The 16,435-nt window shown below is 43.1% G+C and overlaps 1 protein-coding gene across 1 annotated transcript in view; it reads right to left on the reverse strand.

Moving 5' to 3' along the window:
- The window catches only part of TXLNG (taxilin gamma), a 58,386-nt gene that overhangs the window by 3,129 nt on the left and 38,822 nt on the right, over positions 1-16,435 (reverse strand). Inside the window, exons 4-9 of the mRNA XM_044235279.1 lie at positions 15,116-15,286; positions 14,010-14,204; positions 10,722-10,841; positions 9,111-9,185; positions 3,167-3,259; positions 700-795 (exon numbers count right to left, since the gene is read on the reverse strand). Of these exons, the coding sequence (XP_044091214.1) occupies positions 700-795; positions 3,167-3,259; positions 9,111-9,185; positions 10,722-10,841; positions 14,010-14,204; positions 15,116-15,286 (750 nt within the window). The remainder of the gene's footprint in view (positions 1-699; positions 796-3,166; positions 3,260-9,110; positions 9,186-10,721; positions 10,842-14,009; positions 14,205-15,115; positions 15,287-16,435) is intronic.

Consider the following 16,435-nt stretch of genomic DNA (forward strand, 5'->3'; position numbering starts at 1 on the left):
CCGAAGCTGCTGCTCGGCCCGTCTACGCGCACCAGGTGGTACTGAACGGTTCCCCGCGGTCCCGGGGGGGGGCAAAGAAATAACCAAAATGCACTTTTAAAAGCATTTTGTATTGATGTAAGGAATATTTACTAAGGAAATTTCAAGATACTCCTCACAAAGCTGAAGATCAGAAACTTAAAGGCCTGATTAAACACAGAAAAGGATTCTTTTCCACATCGATTTCTCTTGTTCTACCATTTAGGTGAGAACGAGATTCAAGCCGGGAAATTGCGTGTGTGCACACGACACACTTCGGCCGGCAAAACCCGTCCTCTGCCGCCTTTTCCGAAGCCCGTCCAAGCAGGAAGGCAGGCAGCGGGGCCGGTCTCCGCATCGCCGGAGGTGGGCCCCGCGGCAGCGACGTCAGCCCCACCCGGATTTTTGCAAACCGGCCCGGAACTCGGCGATCAGACCGCGTGGACCCCGGCCACCCCGGTGTTCACGAGCTGCAGGCCCGCGACATCCCGCCGCTCTACGGCCGCCCCCGCCCCGCGAGCCCCGAGGACACCGGCAGCCGGCGCGCAGCCGTCCCCGCCCCGGCTCTGCGCAGAGCCCTCAACTCTGGCAGTGCCGTCACCGCGCGGCCCTGCCCTGCGGGGGCGGCACCATCCGTCCCCGGGCCGACCAACACACCTGAGTCGTGGGAAACCACCTCACCTCCTCAGCCATTTGCAGAAGCGCTTTGTTATTGTTTTCCCATTTGGTACGCCATATTATTGTTTCTTTTTCCAGTTTTTTAATTTTCTTTGTCATCTGTCAATCAACACAGTTGCAAATGTAAATTCTAAGTTCCATCTCTCCACCCTGTCCCACCACAGAACCGCGGTGCTCCCCCCCCCCCGCCCCCCTCACTGCACCGGCCTCGCGCAGGGACCGCGGCGCCCGTGTGTGGGCGGCCACCCGGCCCCCGGGAGCGCCCACAGGGGCCGCGGCGGGAAGCGAAGGAGGGGCTGTCGCAGCGCGGGACACGGAAGCTGCTCCCCGCTCCGGAGGCCGCGGCCCGCGGAGGAAGCGGCCCGACGGCGCACACTGGCCACTCGGACCTGGGCCGGGGCGCGCCTTTCATTCTGCCTGGGGTTGACCAGGAGAGACCCCTCCCCGGGCTGGACGCAAACATGTCCAAGTTGGGGTCTTCTAGTCACTAATCTGTCTGGTTCTTGGAAGGACAGGGGTGTCCAAGCTCCCTGCAAAGATTCTGAACGGATGACCTGCCACAACATTCAAGACCACATCCGTTTCAAAACTACAGGCAGTGTCACTTCGGGAACATTCTAGCGACCAAGAAAAAAAAGGGTCGTTTTATCCTTAGCTTTGGGCATCCTCCCAACTCTGCAAGGCTGACTTCAGGTTTTGCTGAAGAGAAAATGGGCCCCCCAATAAGCAGAACATTCGTAACCCTGTAAGAACCCAGTTTTCAGCAATGCACGGGGAGACTGCCCTCTCTGCCTGGCCCCGGGCCCCGTTTTCAAGATGCCTCCGCGCACTGCTGACTGCGCCCCCGCTCCGACCCCACGCGGGGCAGCGAGCCAGGTGCATCCGGGGAAACAAGGATCCGACAGAGCCAGCGCCCTGCCACAAAACCGCAACACAAGGCAGGGGGGGGACAGAGGCCACGCGAAGAGCGAAGATCTGGGTCGAGTGTTGACCGACCGCGATCTCTAAGCTGCGAGTAGCAAAGGCCAGCGACCCCCAGAGCCCGTCTTAATCTCTGTTCAGCCTTAACAGTGCGGGGACCCTCGGCTGGAAGGACCGGCCGGAAGGACCGGCGGGCCACGCTAATGCACCACTGCCCGCACTCTCCGACGCCTGGGTCCAAAAATACCGGAGGGTGGTTAATTTGAGCACTTAACACGGCTAAGCACTGTCTGAAATACTCCACTTTACAGAGGTAGGTGCTTGTTATCTATACAGAAGACCCTGAAAGGTTCAACAGCCTGTCCCCAGCCACACATTATAGGACGCGGCTGGGACACGACCCAGAGCCCACTCTCCCAGCTACTACGTAAGACCTAGTTATACTCACGACGAACATCTACTGGATGCTTAGGAAGTGCCAGGCAATGCTGTACTTCTACCCAACCCACCACCACTTCATAAAGTCCCATTTTAAGGGGAATATGCCACATAAAATAAGGATGGATGGATGGACTGATGGATGGATGGACAGATGGATAGATATACTCTGGTTCTCAGCTTGGTTATCAAGGATATTGCTTTCCTTAACGTAGACAAGAAAATTTAAAAAGAAGCCAAATAAAGAATGCGTTTGGTTGAAGGAGAAAGAATTTAGTGGAAGGGGCGCCTGGGTGGCTCAGTGGGTTAAGCCTCTGCCTTCGGCTCAGGTCATGATCTCAGGGTCCCGGGATCGAGCCCCGCATCAGGCTCTCTGCTCAGCAGGGAGCCCGCTTCCTCCTCTCTGCCTGCTTGTGCCTACTTGTGATCTGTCAAGTAAATAAATAAAATCTTTAAAAAAAAAAATTTAGTGGGAGTATAGTTAAAAAAAAAACCAAAACAACTAAAGGTAGAAACACTGGGGCACCTGGCTGGCTCAGTCGGTGGAGCGTGTTAACTCTTGATCTCAGGGTTGTGAGTTTGAGCCCCATGTAAGGTGTGGAGATTACTTAAAAAAAAAAAAAAAGAAAAAAAAAGATGGAAACACTGACATTTATATTACATATAAATAAAAATACGGAAATATAAATATACATAAATGTGTATGTGTGTGTGTGCGTATGAAATCAACCAACCAGAAGGTGTAATCACTATTCCAGGCTTGGATATCTTCAAATAATCTCCAAAAACACAAAGCTTTGGGAAGGAGGGACGGGGTGCAACTGAGCAAATAAAACAAAAGACACAACAAAAAAGAAACCACTTTATGTGTAACAAGTTGTATTTAATACAGGATTTCACTTTAATAAAGCTGGTATTTAAGCACAGAGACCACTGGCTACATGGGGCACACCGAGAGCAAAATGAGCAAATGGGATGCCACTGGAGGGTCAGAGAAGAAATGAAGACTGTGCCATAACAACAGCAACTCATCCAGATCGTGTTCGTGCTTAAAACAGCTTCTTATATAAATTCCCTTTTAGGTAATATTCTACTAAAAATATGCAAGTACCTTTTCCATTTCCTGCCGGAAGGTTGTAAACAATTCATTGCTTTTTGCCATGGTAGTCTGGAATTCTTCAAACTTATCCATATAAAGAGAAAGCTACAGAAAAGAAGTAATGAAATATTCTGAGTTCCAGGTAAACAATTTAAAGCAATTCCTAAAGACTTTCTACAAGGACACAATATGGTTACACAGGAGTTATCTGATCCAAGTGACAGGAAGAGGAACGCACACCCAGCCTCGGCCACCAGAGACAGCTGAAGTTCTATAACCCACTGAATCCCCTGAAACTGAGGAAATTTTGTTGACTTAAACATCTTTAGATGTAAAATGTTTACAATGTACAAACAGGGGTGCCTGGGTGGCTCAGTCGGTTAAGCGGCTGCCTTCAGCTCTGGTCATGGTCCCAGGGTCCTGGGATCAAGCCCTGTGTCCAGCTCTCTGCTCAGCAGAGAGCTTGCTTCTCCCACTCTCTCTCTGCCTGCTGCTCTGCCTACTTGTGATCTCTGTCAAAGAATAAATACAAAATTTTTTTAAATAAAATGTACAAATATCTACTAGCTCCAATCCACCAATTACCTCTCCTTACATTTGAGAAATTGTCCATGGAAAAAAGAGCATTCTTTTAGAACACCACCTGCACAGTTCTTAGCTTGGTATCAAGGATAGCTCTCTCCTTAACACAGGCAGGAAAACAAAACAGAAGTTGAAGCACTGGCTTGCGGGGAGCGCAGGTGGGAGAATTCAGTGTGATGGATTGTTTGGACATTCAATTTGGACTGAGTTGGGTATTGGGGGCCATGGCTCTAAAGTACACTTCAAATACTGGAAATTGTGATAACCACAATATTATTCCTGGTGTGTTATAGAATATCAAAAGTTTTAAATGCATGTTCATAGCTGTTTTCCTCGAAGATGGAATATCCAGGTAGACGGTTCCATCTAAGAGCTCAAAACTGGCCCATACTGGTAAGTTAGTAAGTGGCAACTACCATGTCACCGAGACTTCCATGCCTGCATCACAGAACAACGGGTCAACCAACACCAATCCAACGCTCTCCTCAACAAATGCTGGACACTGACATGGTAAGAGCATAGAATGAGACCAACACTTGGCAAGCACAGCCACATTTAGACTAGGAAAAGTAAGACATGACAGCAAAGGAACCAAACTAATGATCAAAAAACACGACCCAGGGTGACACGTATCACTGACAACAGAAGTTTCAATGGTAACAATCCAACAGAATCCGAGCTGCCTGGGAGCTTCACAGAAGGGTCCTCTGGTGCTTTGCCCTGGAGAATTAGCAATGACTCCCACATTTAAGTCCATCTTCCAAAGCCATCTACAAATAGACTATATGCCTTTTCCATATCAATACTCTTCTCCATTTATATGGACAACTCAGAGCTAATAAGGGGTTCAAATTTCCTGGAAGCAATCTAGCACAATCCTAGGTTACGTGGCAAGTTAAGAAAACTTGAATTTTCAAAGTTAGGCTACCTTTACAGGAAATGAGCATCACCTCATCATAAAACATGCCCAAAGACAAAACAGCATTCAAAAGAGGTGCTCTTAAAGATTCAGACCAGTCTCAGGGCGCCTGGGTGGCTCAGTCGTTAAGTGTCTGCCTTTGGCTCAGATCATGATCCCAGGGTCCTGGGATCGAGACCCGCATCAGGCTCACTGCTCAGCAGGAAGCCTACTTCTTGCGTTCCCTCTCTGGCTGTGTCTCTATTAAATAAATAAATTAAATCTTAAAAAAAAATTCAGACCAGTCTCAATGTATCAAGTGCATTTTAGAACTAATTTAGAGACCTTACAACATTAAATATAAATGTGTTGTATAAGAAACTTTTAAAATAAACACTTTTCTCAACAGAATGTAATCTAGTTACTTGGAAAAGGGTAGACTATAGGTAAACGCCTAATTTCACCTGTCCATAAAGACATCAGAAGTATTTTCTGTACCTTTCCTTTGAGTGAGGAGGCAGTATCTGCTACCCTTACTACGCATTAGACAAATACAGTGAAAGACTACATTAGGACAAACAAGGGGTTTGGACTAAAAAACAGGGAAGCAACAAAGAAAAGCCTAGGCCCAGATGGTCTCATGGGTGAACTCCACCAAACATTTAAAGATGAATGAATGTCAATTCTTCCTAAAGTCTTCCAAAAAAAAAAAAAGATACTGAAGAGAAGTGACACTCCCCAATTCATTTTATATAAGGTCAGCCTTTACCCTGATATTAAAGCCAGATAAGGATACTATTAAAAAACTATAGGCCAACATCCCTGATAAATATAGCCGCAAAAATTCTCAATTAAATACTAGCAAACCAAATTCAATAGCACATTAAAAAGATCCTGGGTGGCTCAGTGGTTAGGCCGCTGCCTTCGGCTCAGGTCATGGTCTCAGGGTCCTGGGATCGAGGCCCACATCGGGCTCTCTGCTCAGCAGGGAGCCTGCTTCCTCCTCTCTCTCTGCCTGCCTCTCTGCCTGCTTGTGATCTCGCTCTGTCAAATAAATAAATAAAAAATCTTTAAAAAAAAAAAAAAATCACAGACCATGACCAAATGGAATTCATCCCTGTGATGATGCAAGGATGGTTCAACATACACAAATCAATAAATGTGACATTCCACATTGATAAAATAAAAGAGAAAAATCATGATCATCTCAACAAGTGCAGAAAAAGCATCTGACAAAATACAACATCCATTCACGATATAAACACTCAACAAATTGGGGACAGAAGGAATATACTTCAATGTAATAAAGGCCATACATGACAGACTCACAGCTAATATCGTACTCAACCATTAAAGGTTTAAAAGCTTTCCTTCTACTAGAAAACCTAGCCAGAGCAATTAGGCAAGAAAAATAAAAGGCATCCAAATCAAAAAGGAAAAAGTAAAATTGTGTCTGTTTGCTGACAAAATGATCTTACATACAGGAAATCCTGAAGACTCCACCAAAAACCTGTTCAACTCAGTGAAGTTTCAGAATGTGAAACAAACATACAGAAATCAGTTGCATTTCTATGCACTAACAACAAAATATCTGAAAAAATTTTTTTTAAAAAACCTAAATTTACAATAGCATCAAAATCAATAAAATACTTAGAAATAAATTTAACCAAGGATATAAATGATCTACTCACTGAGAACTAAGACACTGATGAAAAACTTGAACAACACAAAGTGGAAATATATCTGTGTTCAAGGATCAGAAGTTAATATTATTAAAATGTCCGCACTACCCAAAGCCATCTATATTTAATCCCTACCAAAACCCCAATGGTATTTTTATAGAGATAGAAAAAAACAAACCTAAAATTTGAATAGAACCACCAAAGAGCTGGAATAGCCAAAGTAGTCTTGAGAAAGAACAAAAGTGGATGGAGGCACCATGCTCCCTGACTTCCAACTATATTACAAAGCTAAGGCAATCAAAACAGTATGCTACCAGCATAAAATCAGAGACACAAAGGAAAAGAGTTGAGAGCCCAGAAATAAACCCATACACTATGGTCAACCAATATTTGACAAAGGAGCCAAGAATACTCAATGGAGAAAGGACAGTCTCTTCAATAAATGGTGTTGGGAAAACCGGACCCCTCTCTTACCACTATTCACAAAAATTAAAGACTTAAACATAAGACCTGAAACCATAAAGACTCCTGGAAGAAAACACAGGTAAAAAATTCCTTGAGGGGCACCTGGGTGGCTCAGTGAGTTAAGCCTCTGCCTTTGGCTCAGGTCATGATCTCAGGGTCCTGGGATCGAGCCCCGCATGGGGCTCTCTGCTCAGCGGGGAGCCTGCTTCCCTCTCTCTCTCTCTGCCTGCTGCTCTGCCTACTTGTGATCTCTCTCTGTGTATCAAATAAATAAATTAAATTTAAAAAAAATTTCTTGAAAGCAGTCTTGGAAATTTTGGTCATGACACCAAAGGCACAAGCAATGCAAGCAAAAATCAACAAGAGGGACTACACTGAACTAAAAAGCTTCTGTACATCAAAAGAAACAACAAAATGAAAAGGCAACTATGGAATGGGTAAAAATACCTGGAAACCATATACCTGATAAGGGGTTAATATACAACATTTATAAGGAATTCACACAATTCAAGCGCAAAAGAACAAATATAATCCAATTTAAAAATGGACAGAAGACCTGAACTGGCATTTTTCCAAAGACCTACAAATGGCCAACAGGAACATGAAAAGGTGCTCAACACCACTACTACTCAGGGACATGCAAATCAAAACCACAATGAGATGTCATCTCACCTGTTAGGATGGCTATTATCAAAAAGACAAGAGATGACAAATGTTGGCAAGGGTGTAGAGAAAAGGGAAATACTGGGCACTGTTGGTGGGCAGGTCAATCAGCAGTTACTGTGAAAACCAATATGGAGGTTTCTCAAAATTAATAACAGAACTAGCATGTGATCTAGGAATCCTACTTTTGTTTGTTTTTAAAGATTTTATTTATTTATTTATTTATTTGACAGAGAGAGAGAGAGAGATCACAAGGAGGCAGAGAGGTAAGCAGAGAGGGGGGAAGCAGGCTCCCTGCTGAGCAGACAGCCCGATGCGGGGCTCTATCCCAGGACCCTGAGATCATGACCTGAGCCAAAGGCAGAGGCTTAACCCACTGAGCCACCCAGGCGCCCCATAGGAATCCTGCTTTTGGGTATATACCTGAAGATGATGAGATCACTATCTAGAAGTGATACATATGCACTCCTATATTCACTGCAGCATTATTCAAAATAGCCAAGATATGGAAACAGCCTAAGTGCCTACTAACAGATGAATGGATAAAGAAAATGTGATATAAATACATAATACAATATTACTCAATCATTAAAAAAAAAAAAAAGAGGGGCGCCTGGGTGGCTCAGTGGGTTAAGTCTCTGCCTTCGGCTCAGGTCATGATCTTAGGGTCCTGGGATGGAGCCCTGCATCAGGCTCTCTGCTCAGCAGGAAGCCTGCTTCCCCCCTCTCTCTCTGCCTACTTGTGATCTCTATGTCAAGTAAATAAATAAAATCTTAAAGAAAAAAAAAAAGAAATTAATCTTTCCATTTGTGATAATATGGATGGACCTTTAGGACATTATGCTAGGTGAAATAGGCCAGAGGAAAGACACTGTATGATCTCACTTATATATGGAATCTGAAAAAGCCAAACTCCTAGAAATAGAAAGTGGAGTGGTGGTTGTCAGGGGCTGATGGGAAGGGGACATCCAAAGATAATGGTCAAAGGGTACAAATTTTCAGTTAGAAGATGAATGCGCTTGGAGGATCTAATGTACAGCATGGTGACTATACTTAACAATAGCGTGTCATATACTTTAAAGAGAAGAAAAAGTAGGGATGGCCCCCATTAAAATTACTATCTCACATGGCTCTGAGAGTGGTTATAGGCAATTTTTAAAATGGGTTATGTGCTCACAGCACAAAATTCTGAAGATTTTAGGTTCAACTATATGAAACTGCCATTTCTGTAGGTCAAAGAAGTCTTAGCGATTTCATACAATTCAACTTAATACAAAAGAGTGCCAATCTGCAGACTCCTCGGTTCTTCTTTAGTTGAAGATTAGCAGACCCAAATGGAAGCCGACTGAGAAAGGGAGGAAACACCTGGGGTATTGGAAAGGGGACGCTGCGGACAGCATCACCAACTGTCCCAGTCTGCCTGAGACCTAAGTGCTTCCTGGGACACAGGACTCTGAGTACTAAGACCACGGAAGGCCTGGACAAATCAGGATGAGCTGGTCACCCTAAATGAAGAGGAAAACTCCAAGAGGGACACGTGATCTAGTCTCAGCTCTGGCTGGGAACAAGCACAAGTACCTTAGAGAAGATTCAAGGTATATATCAAATGAACCATAGATTTTTTTTTTTTTTAAACAAATGCTACTATCCCCTGCTGTCAAGTTACCTGCTGTTTTAGTTGTACTTCTTGCTGTTTCATTTGTTCATATTTGTGCCTCGATTCTGTTGCTTCTTTTAATAACTAGAAAACAGAAACATTCTGGCAAAATACTAATAGTAATTACAAATATGATTATAATGTCAAATGACCAGAGAAAGAGAGTTAGGCTTAATCCTTCCACTCATTATTTTAGCAAGAACTACAAGCCTATAGATAAAATATTCAGTTACATCAATTGTTCATTACCTGTCCAGTCTGTTCTACTTGGTAACATTCAGGAATGTTGGAACACTCTTTTACTGCTTAGAAAGAGTACCCTGGAGGCCGAATAATAGGTTTGCAAAACTCGGGGTTAAACTGTTATGTTTCAGGTGAAAATAATGAGAAGTTTGGTATTAGCAGAAAACATGACTAGGAATCTTGAGAGTATCTGGACGACTCAGAAATCCACTTTACTCCTTGACAGTCAAGATGAGGCAAAGTGAAGGAGTACGGAGCAAAGCAATGAAATCAGAGACCAGTTTCTGATCACTTCTTAAAAAGCAGGGGAGAAGTGGATGAGAGCTTTAATTTATATACTTGAGTTTTCAAGAAAAAGTTATACGGTGAAACTGCATAGTAAATAACTGTTGAAATTCAGCCCCTGAAGTAAAAAGTCACATGTAGGCCAAATAAGCCCTAAAAAGTCATTAAACCAACTATAAAGTATATATGTGCAATGTATGTATGTGTGTGTGAATATATGAAATTTATACCCTCACTTTGGAAAGAACAGTTTCTTCAATTATGCACAGGAAAGCATTCTTAATTCTCACAGAAGACGGTGCTGTATGAAAAAGAGGTCTCTCTTAAGCCTAGACCCACACTCGACATGGTAAGTTCACATCATGAGGGCCACTCACCCAGCCTTCATACCACGCTTGCCTCAAGGCCTGTGCTACTTGACTGAAAGCTGGATTAACAGTCCTCATTGCCATAATCATTTCTCATCTTTATTTGGGGGCGGGGGCACGCTACGCACATACAGTTGAATTTGCATTTGTTAAATATACATACCCAATGAGATTCCATTGTATTCACAATTACTGACAGGCAATATAGTCTGAACATACACTCTGGGAACGAAGCTGAGTGATTAGGTATAGAGAATTCTGTTAAAATTTTATCATAAAATTATACCAGAGTAAATAGACAAAATAGGTTTCCTAGTTTCAAGTTACTTGTTTGAGAGCAAAGTATCAGGGTATATAGGAGACCAGTGTTTGGTAAGCTCAATATTAAACTGAACCGCCACATTTAATGTGCTGAATACTGGTATAATTCTTAAACCTGGTGACCATTACCAAAGTGAAGTAACTGTAAGCATGAAAAAGTCAAATGAGTGCAGATCTTTCCACTAATTTGGTCTAATCTCTCCCAGGTGTCTTCTGCATAAAAAAAAAAAGTTAAACAGAAATCAATAGCCAAATACTTTCTAACACACACATGGCTTTCTCAGTCTAGAACAAAAAACCAATTAGCATGACCCAGGTGCTCTATTAACGTAGAATAAGTATTTTGAATGGCTTTGGTTACAATTTTGACAATAAATTTCTTTTTTTAAGAAAGAGAACTTACAAACTCTCTCTCTCTTTGATGTTTTTCATCAGCTTCTTTTATGAGCTGTGTCGTCTGCTGAAGCTTGGCATCCACAAGCTGCTGTTGTAATTCCTTGTGTTTGAACACTTTATCAATATGCTATGGGAGAAGTAAATTTCTTACATCACTTAATGAAAAAGAAACACAATGATGAGGAAACAACACAAGTTACAATACCTTGTTTATTCTTACCCTGCTTTTCCTGCTAATACCACCATAGCTGAGGACACTGGGTCCATGAGTTTATAGAAGAGTGAGCTTTACATCACTCTGCAAGCCCTCCTGGGTTTGCACTTGCAGGAAAGGAGCCTTCCAGCTGCTACCCTGGACCCCCTCCCTTTCGGAGGTGGACTGTCAAGAAGCCTCATTAACCACACACTTGTACTTCCTACTCCTGCCCTACAATGAAAATGAGGCTCAAAAACGTATCAAGAAAAAGATGGATAAGGAGATCAAACTGTTAAACCCATATATCAGACACATTACCTCCTGGGTATTTCTCTCCCCTCTAAGTTTCCCAAATTTCTCAGCCGGAGGCAGCACGCGGTGACAACTGAAGCAGCCCCAGGTCAAGTCCTGGCTGGTGCGTGGCCTGGGGTAGATTTTCCCCTTGCTGACTCTCGCTTCCCTCCTCCAAGCAGAGATAACCACATTTGCTGCAGAGCTCTTAAAGCCAATGTGGTGGTTCTGCTGTGTAAGGTGCCTGGTGCCCAGCACATACTAGACATTGGATAAAATGTCATTACGATTTCCAAACAAAATTGCTAAGTAGTTATTTACATACAATACAGTCATCAGAAAACCCCTTCTCAGATGTGCAGAGTAACTCTTCCTGACCAAAGACCATCTGATTACACTCAAAATAAGACTCACATGTAATGTGCTTAAATGTACATAGTTTTCAAGTTTTCTACATCTATCATGTGTCAGACTGTCATATTAAAAACTAAAAGAACAATTTTAAGAAAACTGAGGCCTTTATAATCTAATATAAAATTTATTCTCTAGGGCAAAAAAGTTCCTTCAATAAACACTCAAAGGAAAAAAAAAATGAGTGAAGAGGAAATCATTTTTTTAAAAGATTTTATTTATTTACTTGACAGAGAGAGACACCAAGAGAGGGAACAGAAGCAAGGGGAGTAGGAGAGGGAGAAGCAGGCTTCCTGCTGAGCAGGGAGCCCGATGCAGGACTCGATCCCAGGATCCTGGGATCGTGACCCGAGCCCAGGGCAGACGGTTAACAACTGAGCCACCCAGGTACCCCTGGAAATCTTCATGTTACAGACTTGAAACCGATCAGTGAAACAGATGGACTTTGTTTAGAGCTTGATTCAAATAGCTTAAAAAAAAAAAAAATTGGGAGGGAGACACAACTACAGAAAATTGAACAATGACTCAGTATTTAACATTAAGTAATTACTGTTAATTTTGTTACGTGTGAGAACGATAGCATGGTTGTGCTTAAAAAGAGAATCCTTATCTTTTTGAGGTACACCCTCAAATATATATGAACGGAATGGAATAGAACACCTTGAAGTTGTATCAAAATAACCCAGGGTAAGCTGATGGGAATAAAGCTGAAACTATGATTTCATCTGCTAAAACAAGATGACATACTCTCTACTTTTAAGTTTATAATTCTCCACTTAAAAAAGGGAGAAGGCAGAGAGAGTGATTAAGGGGCACTGGGTGACTCAGTCAGTTGAGTGTTCAACTCGTGATTTTGGCTCAGATCATGATCTCAGGGTCCTGAGATGGAACCATGCTTTGGGCTCCTGGGCTCTGTGCTCAGAAGGGAGTCCGCTTGGGATTCTCTCTCTCCCTCTGCCCCTCCCCCCACACCCGCATGCACTCTCTCTCTCAAATAATAAAGAAACAATCTTTTTAAAAGAAGTATTTTTTGAAGGGCTGAATGTAAGACTCTAAGTTAGTATGACCTAAAGTTTGCCTTCAAAACTGAATGAATACATAACCCACAGAGGGGCCAATCTTTTTTTTCCCTTTAACCAGCTATTTTAATCTACTTGTGTAGGTTACAACACAAATAAAAGCATGTTTCCCTAACTTCAAAGGCAGGGGATGCACTGTATAAAAAGCCTGATGCCAACAGAAAGGATGGATACCTACCATTTGCATCGACATGGATGGAACTGGAGGGGATTATGCTGAGTGAAATAAGTCAAGCAGAGAAAGATAGTTATCATACGGTTTCACTCATATGTGGAATATAAGGAATAGCGTAGAGGACCACAGGGGAAGGGAGGGAAAACTGAATGGAAGAAATCAGAGAGGGAGACGAACCATGAAAGACTCTAGACTCCAGGAAACAAACTGAGGGTTCCAGAAGGGACAGCGGTGGGAGGATGGGGTAACCAGGTCATGGGCGTTAAGGATGATTGCTCACATGTGGTGATGGGCACTGGATGCGATATGCAACTCATGAAATCACTGAACGCTACATCAAAAACTAATGATGTGCTCTATGCTGGCTAACTGAAAATAAGGAAAAAAAAAACTTTTAGCAGATAAACATGTGAAAGAAATAAATTAACGTCATTTTCTTTGAATAAATAAATAAATAAATAAACCTGATGCCTCTAGTCCTGCCCATTTGGCCTGTAAAAATGAGGAGGCTTTTAAAAAACAAACAAAAAACCAGACCATCACCTGTTTGCTTTTAATTAACACCTCTGAATTTCCTGACTAGCCTGAAAAAGTCTTAGTTGGAGACCAATGACCAAGACCAGCAGGCATGGATCCTTCCAATAAGCTTTTTACTTCAATGGGTATGAGAGTTTAGAAATAGGTTCTATTTTTCCTCTCAAATAGTATAGAACCCCCACTAAAAGAAAGAATCTAAAACGCAGGTATAATACAACGGTAATGTAGACTGCGTAGGTTATCACAGATGTCTGAGTTAAAGCGTATCTGAAGGCCAAATATTTATTATTAGTCTAGATAAGGGGAAAAACCTGCATGCTGAATACGCTATCTTGTAGCATCGGGTGGAAGACAAGGAGACTTAACGCTTCTCTAAGAAACCGCCTCACCTACCCCCGGCCACAGACTCTTCTCAACGATCTAAGTGACAACCCCCAAGACTCCTGTTCTCGTGGCGGCTGAAGTTTTCCTGAGAAAAACCCAACTTCCACTACGCAACTATAAAAGTTCTAAAACATCCTGTGACGGCAGTTTTCCTCTGGCAGTGACTGGGGAGAGACCCCTATTGATCAGGAGGAGCTGTCTGAACCAGGAGAATGGCTTTACCTCCTCCCTCAGGGCGTACTGTTCAATGAGCTTCTTCAGCTTCTCTCCCAGCTCGATGTTTTCCTGGCGGAGCTTGGCGTTGTGTATGTCATGCTGCTCCAGCTGCGCCTGGATTTCATTTAAAGTGATCTGGAAGTGTGCGGTGGCTTCTTTACGTCTTTCTTCCTCCTCTCGTGCCTGCTGCAGATTTTCTTCCTTATTATCCAAAAAAACTCCTGTTAATGGTCTAGACTTACACAGAAGATACTCACAAAAGCTGCCGCTGCTGCTCCGGGGGTTTACTTATTGTGACCCTAAAGTGTTGCTTCTGAACTCTGATTCCCCTTCCCTTTATCTGGGACCAGAAGGTGATCATTTGATAAGCACACAGCTTTTCCTGAGTAGACAATCAGAGAGGCAAACTGCCCTGCTGTAAAACGAATGCTATGTGCTATTCTAAAAGTACTTAGCCTCTGGGTACTGGCGGTAGGCAAGACTGGTCTGGCCATGCGGCTGGCGAACAGCTCCTAAGGAGCTCAGCGGCTGCTTTCCGTCCCCAGATCCAGTCCCTGCCTCAAGTCTGTTTCTGTTCAGCTTCGCATTCATGTCAGCTTCTCCTACGTGGTAATGAACTACCTCAGTGCTCAGCAGAAAACTGGCAACTCTGAATTTCCTAAGCCAGGGCTCCAGGCAGGTAAGCTGTGGTCTAAAAATCAATCTCAATTAGATTTCCCACGGCCAGGTATGAGGTTCATTAAGAAGCATCAGGCCAAGCAAAATCGCAGAAAACTGGTTGCTATCTGTCTCCATGTAGAGACAAAAGATTTACTTCAAATAGGTACACAGTGATTATAAAATAAGCCAAGTCAGTGTCGGTCCCTCCTGAAAAACAGAAAACTGAACCAACTAACCTTTTTTTTTTTTTTTAAAGATTTTATTTATTTATTTGACAGAGAGAAATCACAAGTAGATGGAGAGGCAGGCGGAGAGAGAGAGAGGGAAGCAGGCTCCCCGCCGAGCAGAGAGCCCGATGCGGGACTCGATCCCAGGACCCTGAGATCATGACCTGAGCCGAAGGCAGCGGCTCAACCCACTGAGCCACCCAGGCGCCCCATGAACCAACTAACCTTTAATGTCTTATTGTGACGCTGCAGTTCCCGGCAAAGAGACTCTAGTTTGCTTCTTGCCAAGATAGCCTTGCTGTGCTCACTCTGCAAGTGGACTTTCTCTTTCACAATTTGGGCTTGTTTCTTCTGCAGAATCTTCATTTGCTTCTGAACATTCCTGCTTTCCTCCAGCTAAAATTAATAAGCACTTTACAGTCAGGAAGTACAATGAAAACCTTTGAGTTACAGCTGGAATTACACTAAGAACTATGGAACTACATTTTTAAAAACCAAGTATTACAGTATTTTTTAAAACTTATTTTGTAACCTATTACTCTGCCAACCTTCTCTCTTCTAGTCATGATAGGAAAGTAAACAAATAATCAAGGATAGTGGAAAAAAACAATCTTAATCTATTAAAAAAAAAAAAACCCAAAACAAAAAAACTCTACCCCCAAAGCAGGGCTCAAACTCACAACCCTGAGGTCAAGAGTCACATGCTCTACCGACTGAGCCAGCCAAGCACCCCTTAATCTCTTATTAAAAATTGTTAAATGGTGTTTTTGGGAAAACTTTAGAAATCAACACCATGGAGTTTTACTTTTCTGAAAAACACACAGGCTGCTCTATTGAAATGGTCCTCCAAATTAGAATAAGCAGTACTGGGGCACCGGGGTGGCTCAGTCAGCGAAGCATCCAACTCCAGATTTTGGCTCAGGTCAGGATCTCTGGGTTGTGAAACTGAGCCCCGCACCAGGCTCCACGCTGGGTGTAGAACCTGCTGAAGGTTCTCTCTCTCTCTGCCTCCCTCTGCCCACATTCCCCTCCTCAGCTCAGGCACATGCACGTGCTCTCTAAGGAAAAAAAAAAAAAAAGAATAAGCAGCATTCAAGTTCCTTGTGAGAAAGAGAGGAATTGCTGCAATTTTAGGTTTGGAGCAAATAAGTATATTTCAAGGTTAAATCAATGCTAATAGATTAAGACAGTGAGTCAATTTCAAGAGCAAGAGTGACACCTTGTGGCCTATCAAAACACACCAAGCATCCTTAAATGCCATATACTCACAGCTATTAAAAACATCCTTACAGAAATTCTTGCAGAAAAAATAGTTTTATTTTTGTATAATACTTTTGCAAAGTAACGTTATTATGACCACAGGTGCAGCACAGCTGCAGGAGGCTCCCCGCCTGCACAGACGATCTGTAACTCTGCAGAGAGCTGCAAGCCCCGCCCTCTGGGGCTCAAGGTGATCACAATCCAGAATCCCAGGCTCACCATTCCTTTGCTCTTCTTGTTCATCTCATTTGTGTGTGGTCCTAAAAGAACTGTTCTGGTTTCAGT

Source organism: Neovison vison, chromosome X (genome assembly GCF_020171115.1).
Source record: "Neovison vison isolate M4711 chromosome X, ASM_NN_V1, whole genome shotgun sequence".
NCBI lineage: Eukaryota > Metazoa > Chordata > Mammalia > Carnivora > Mustelidae > Neogale > Neogale vison.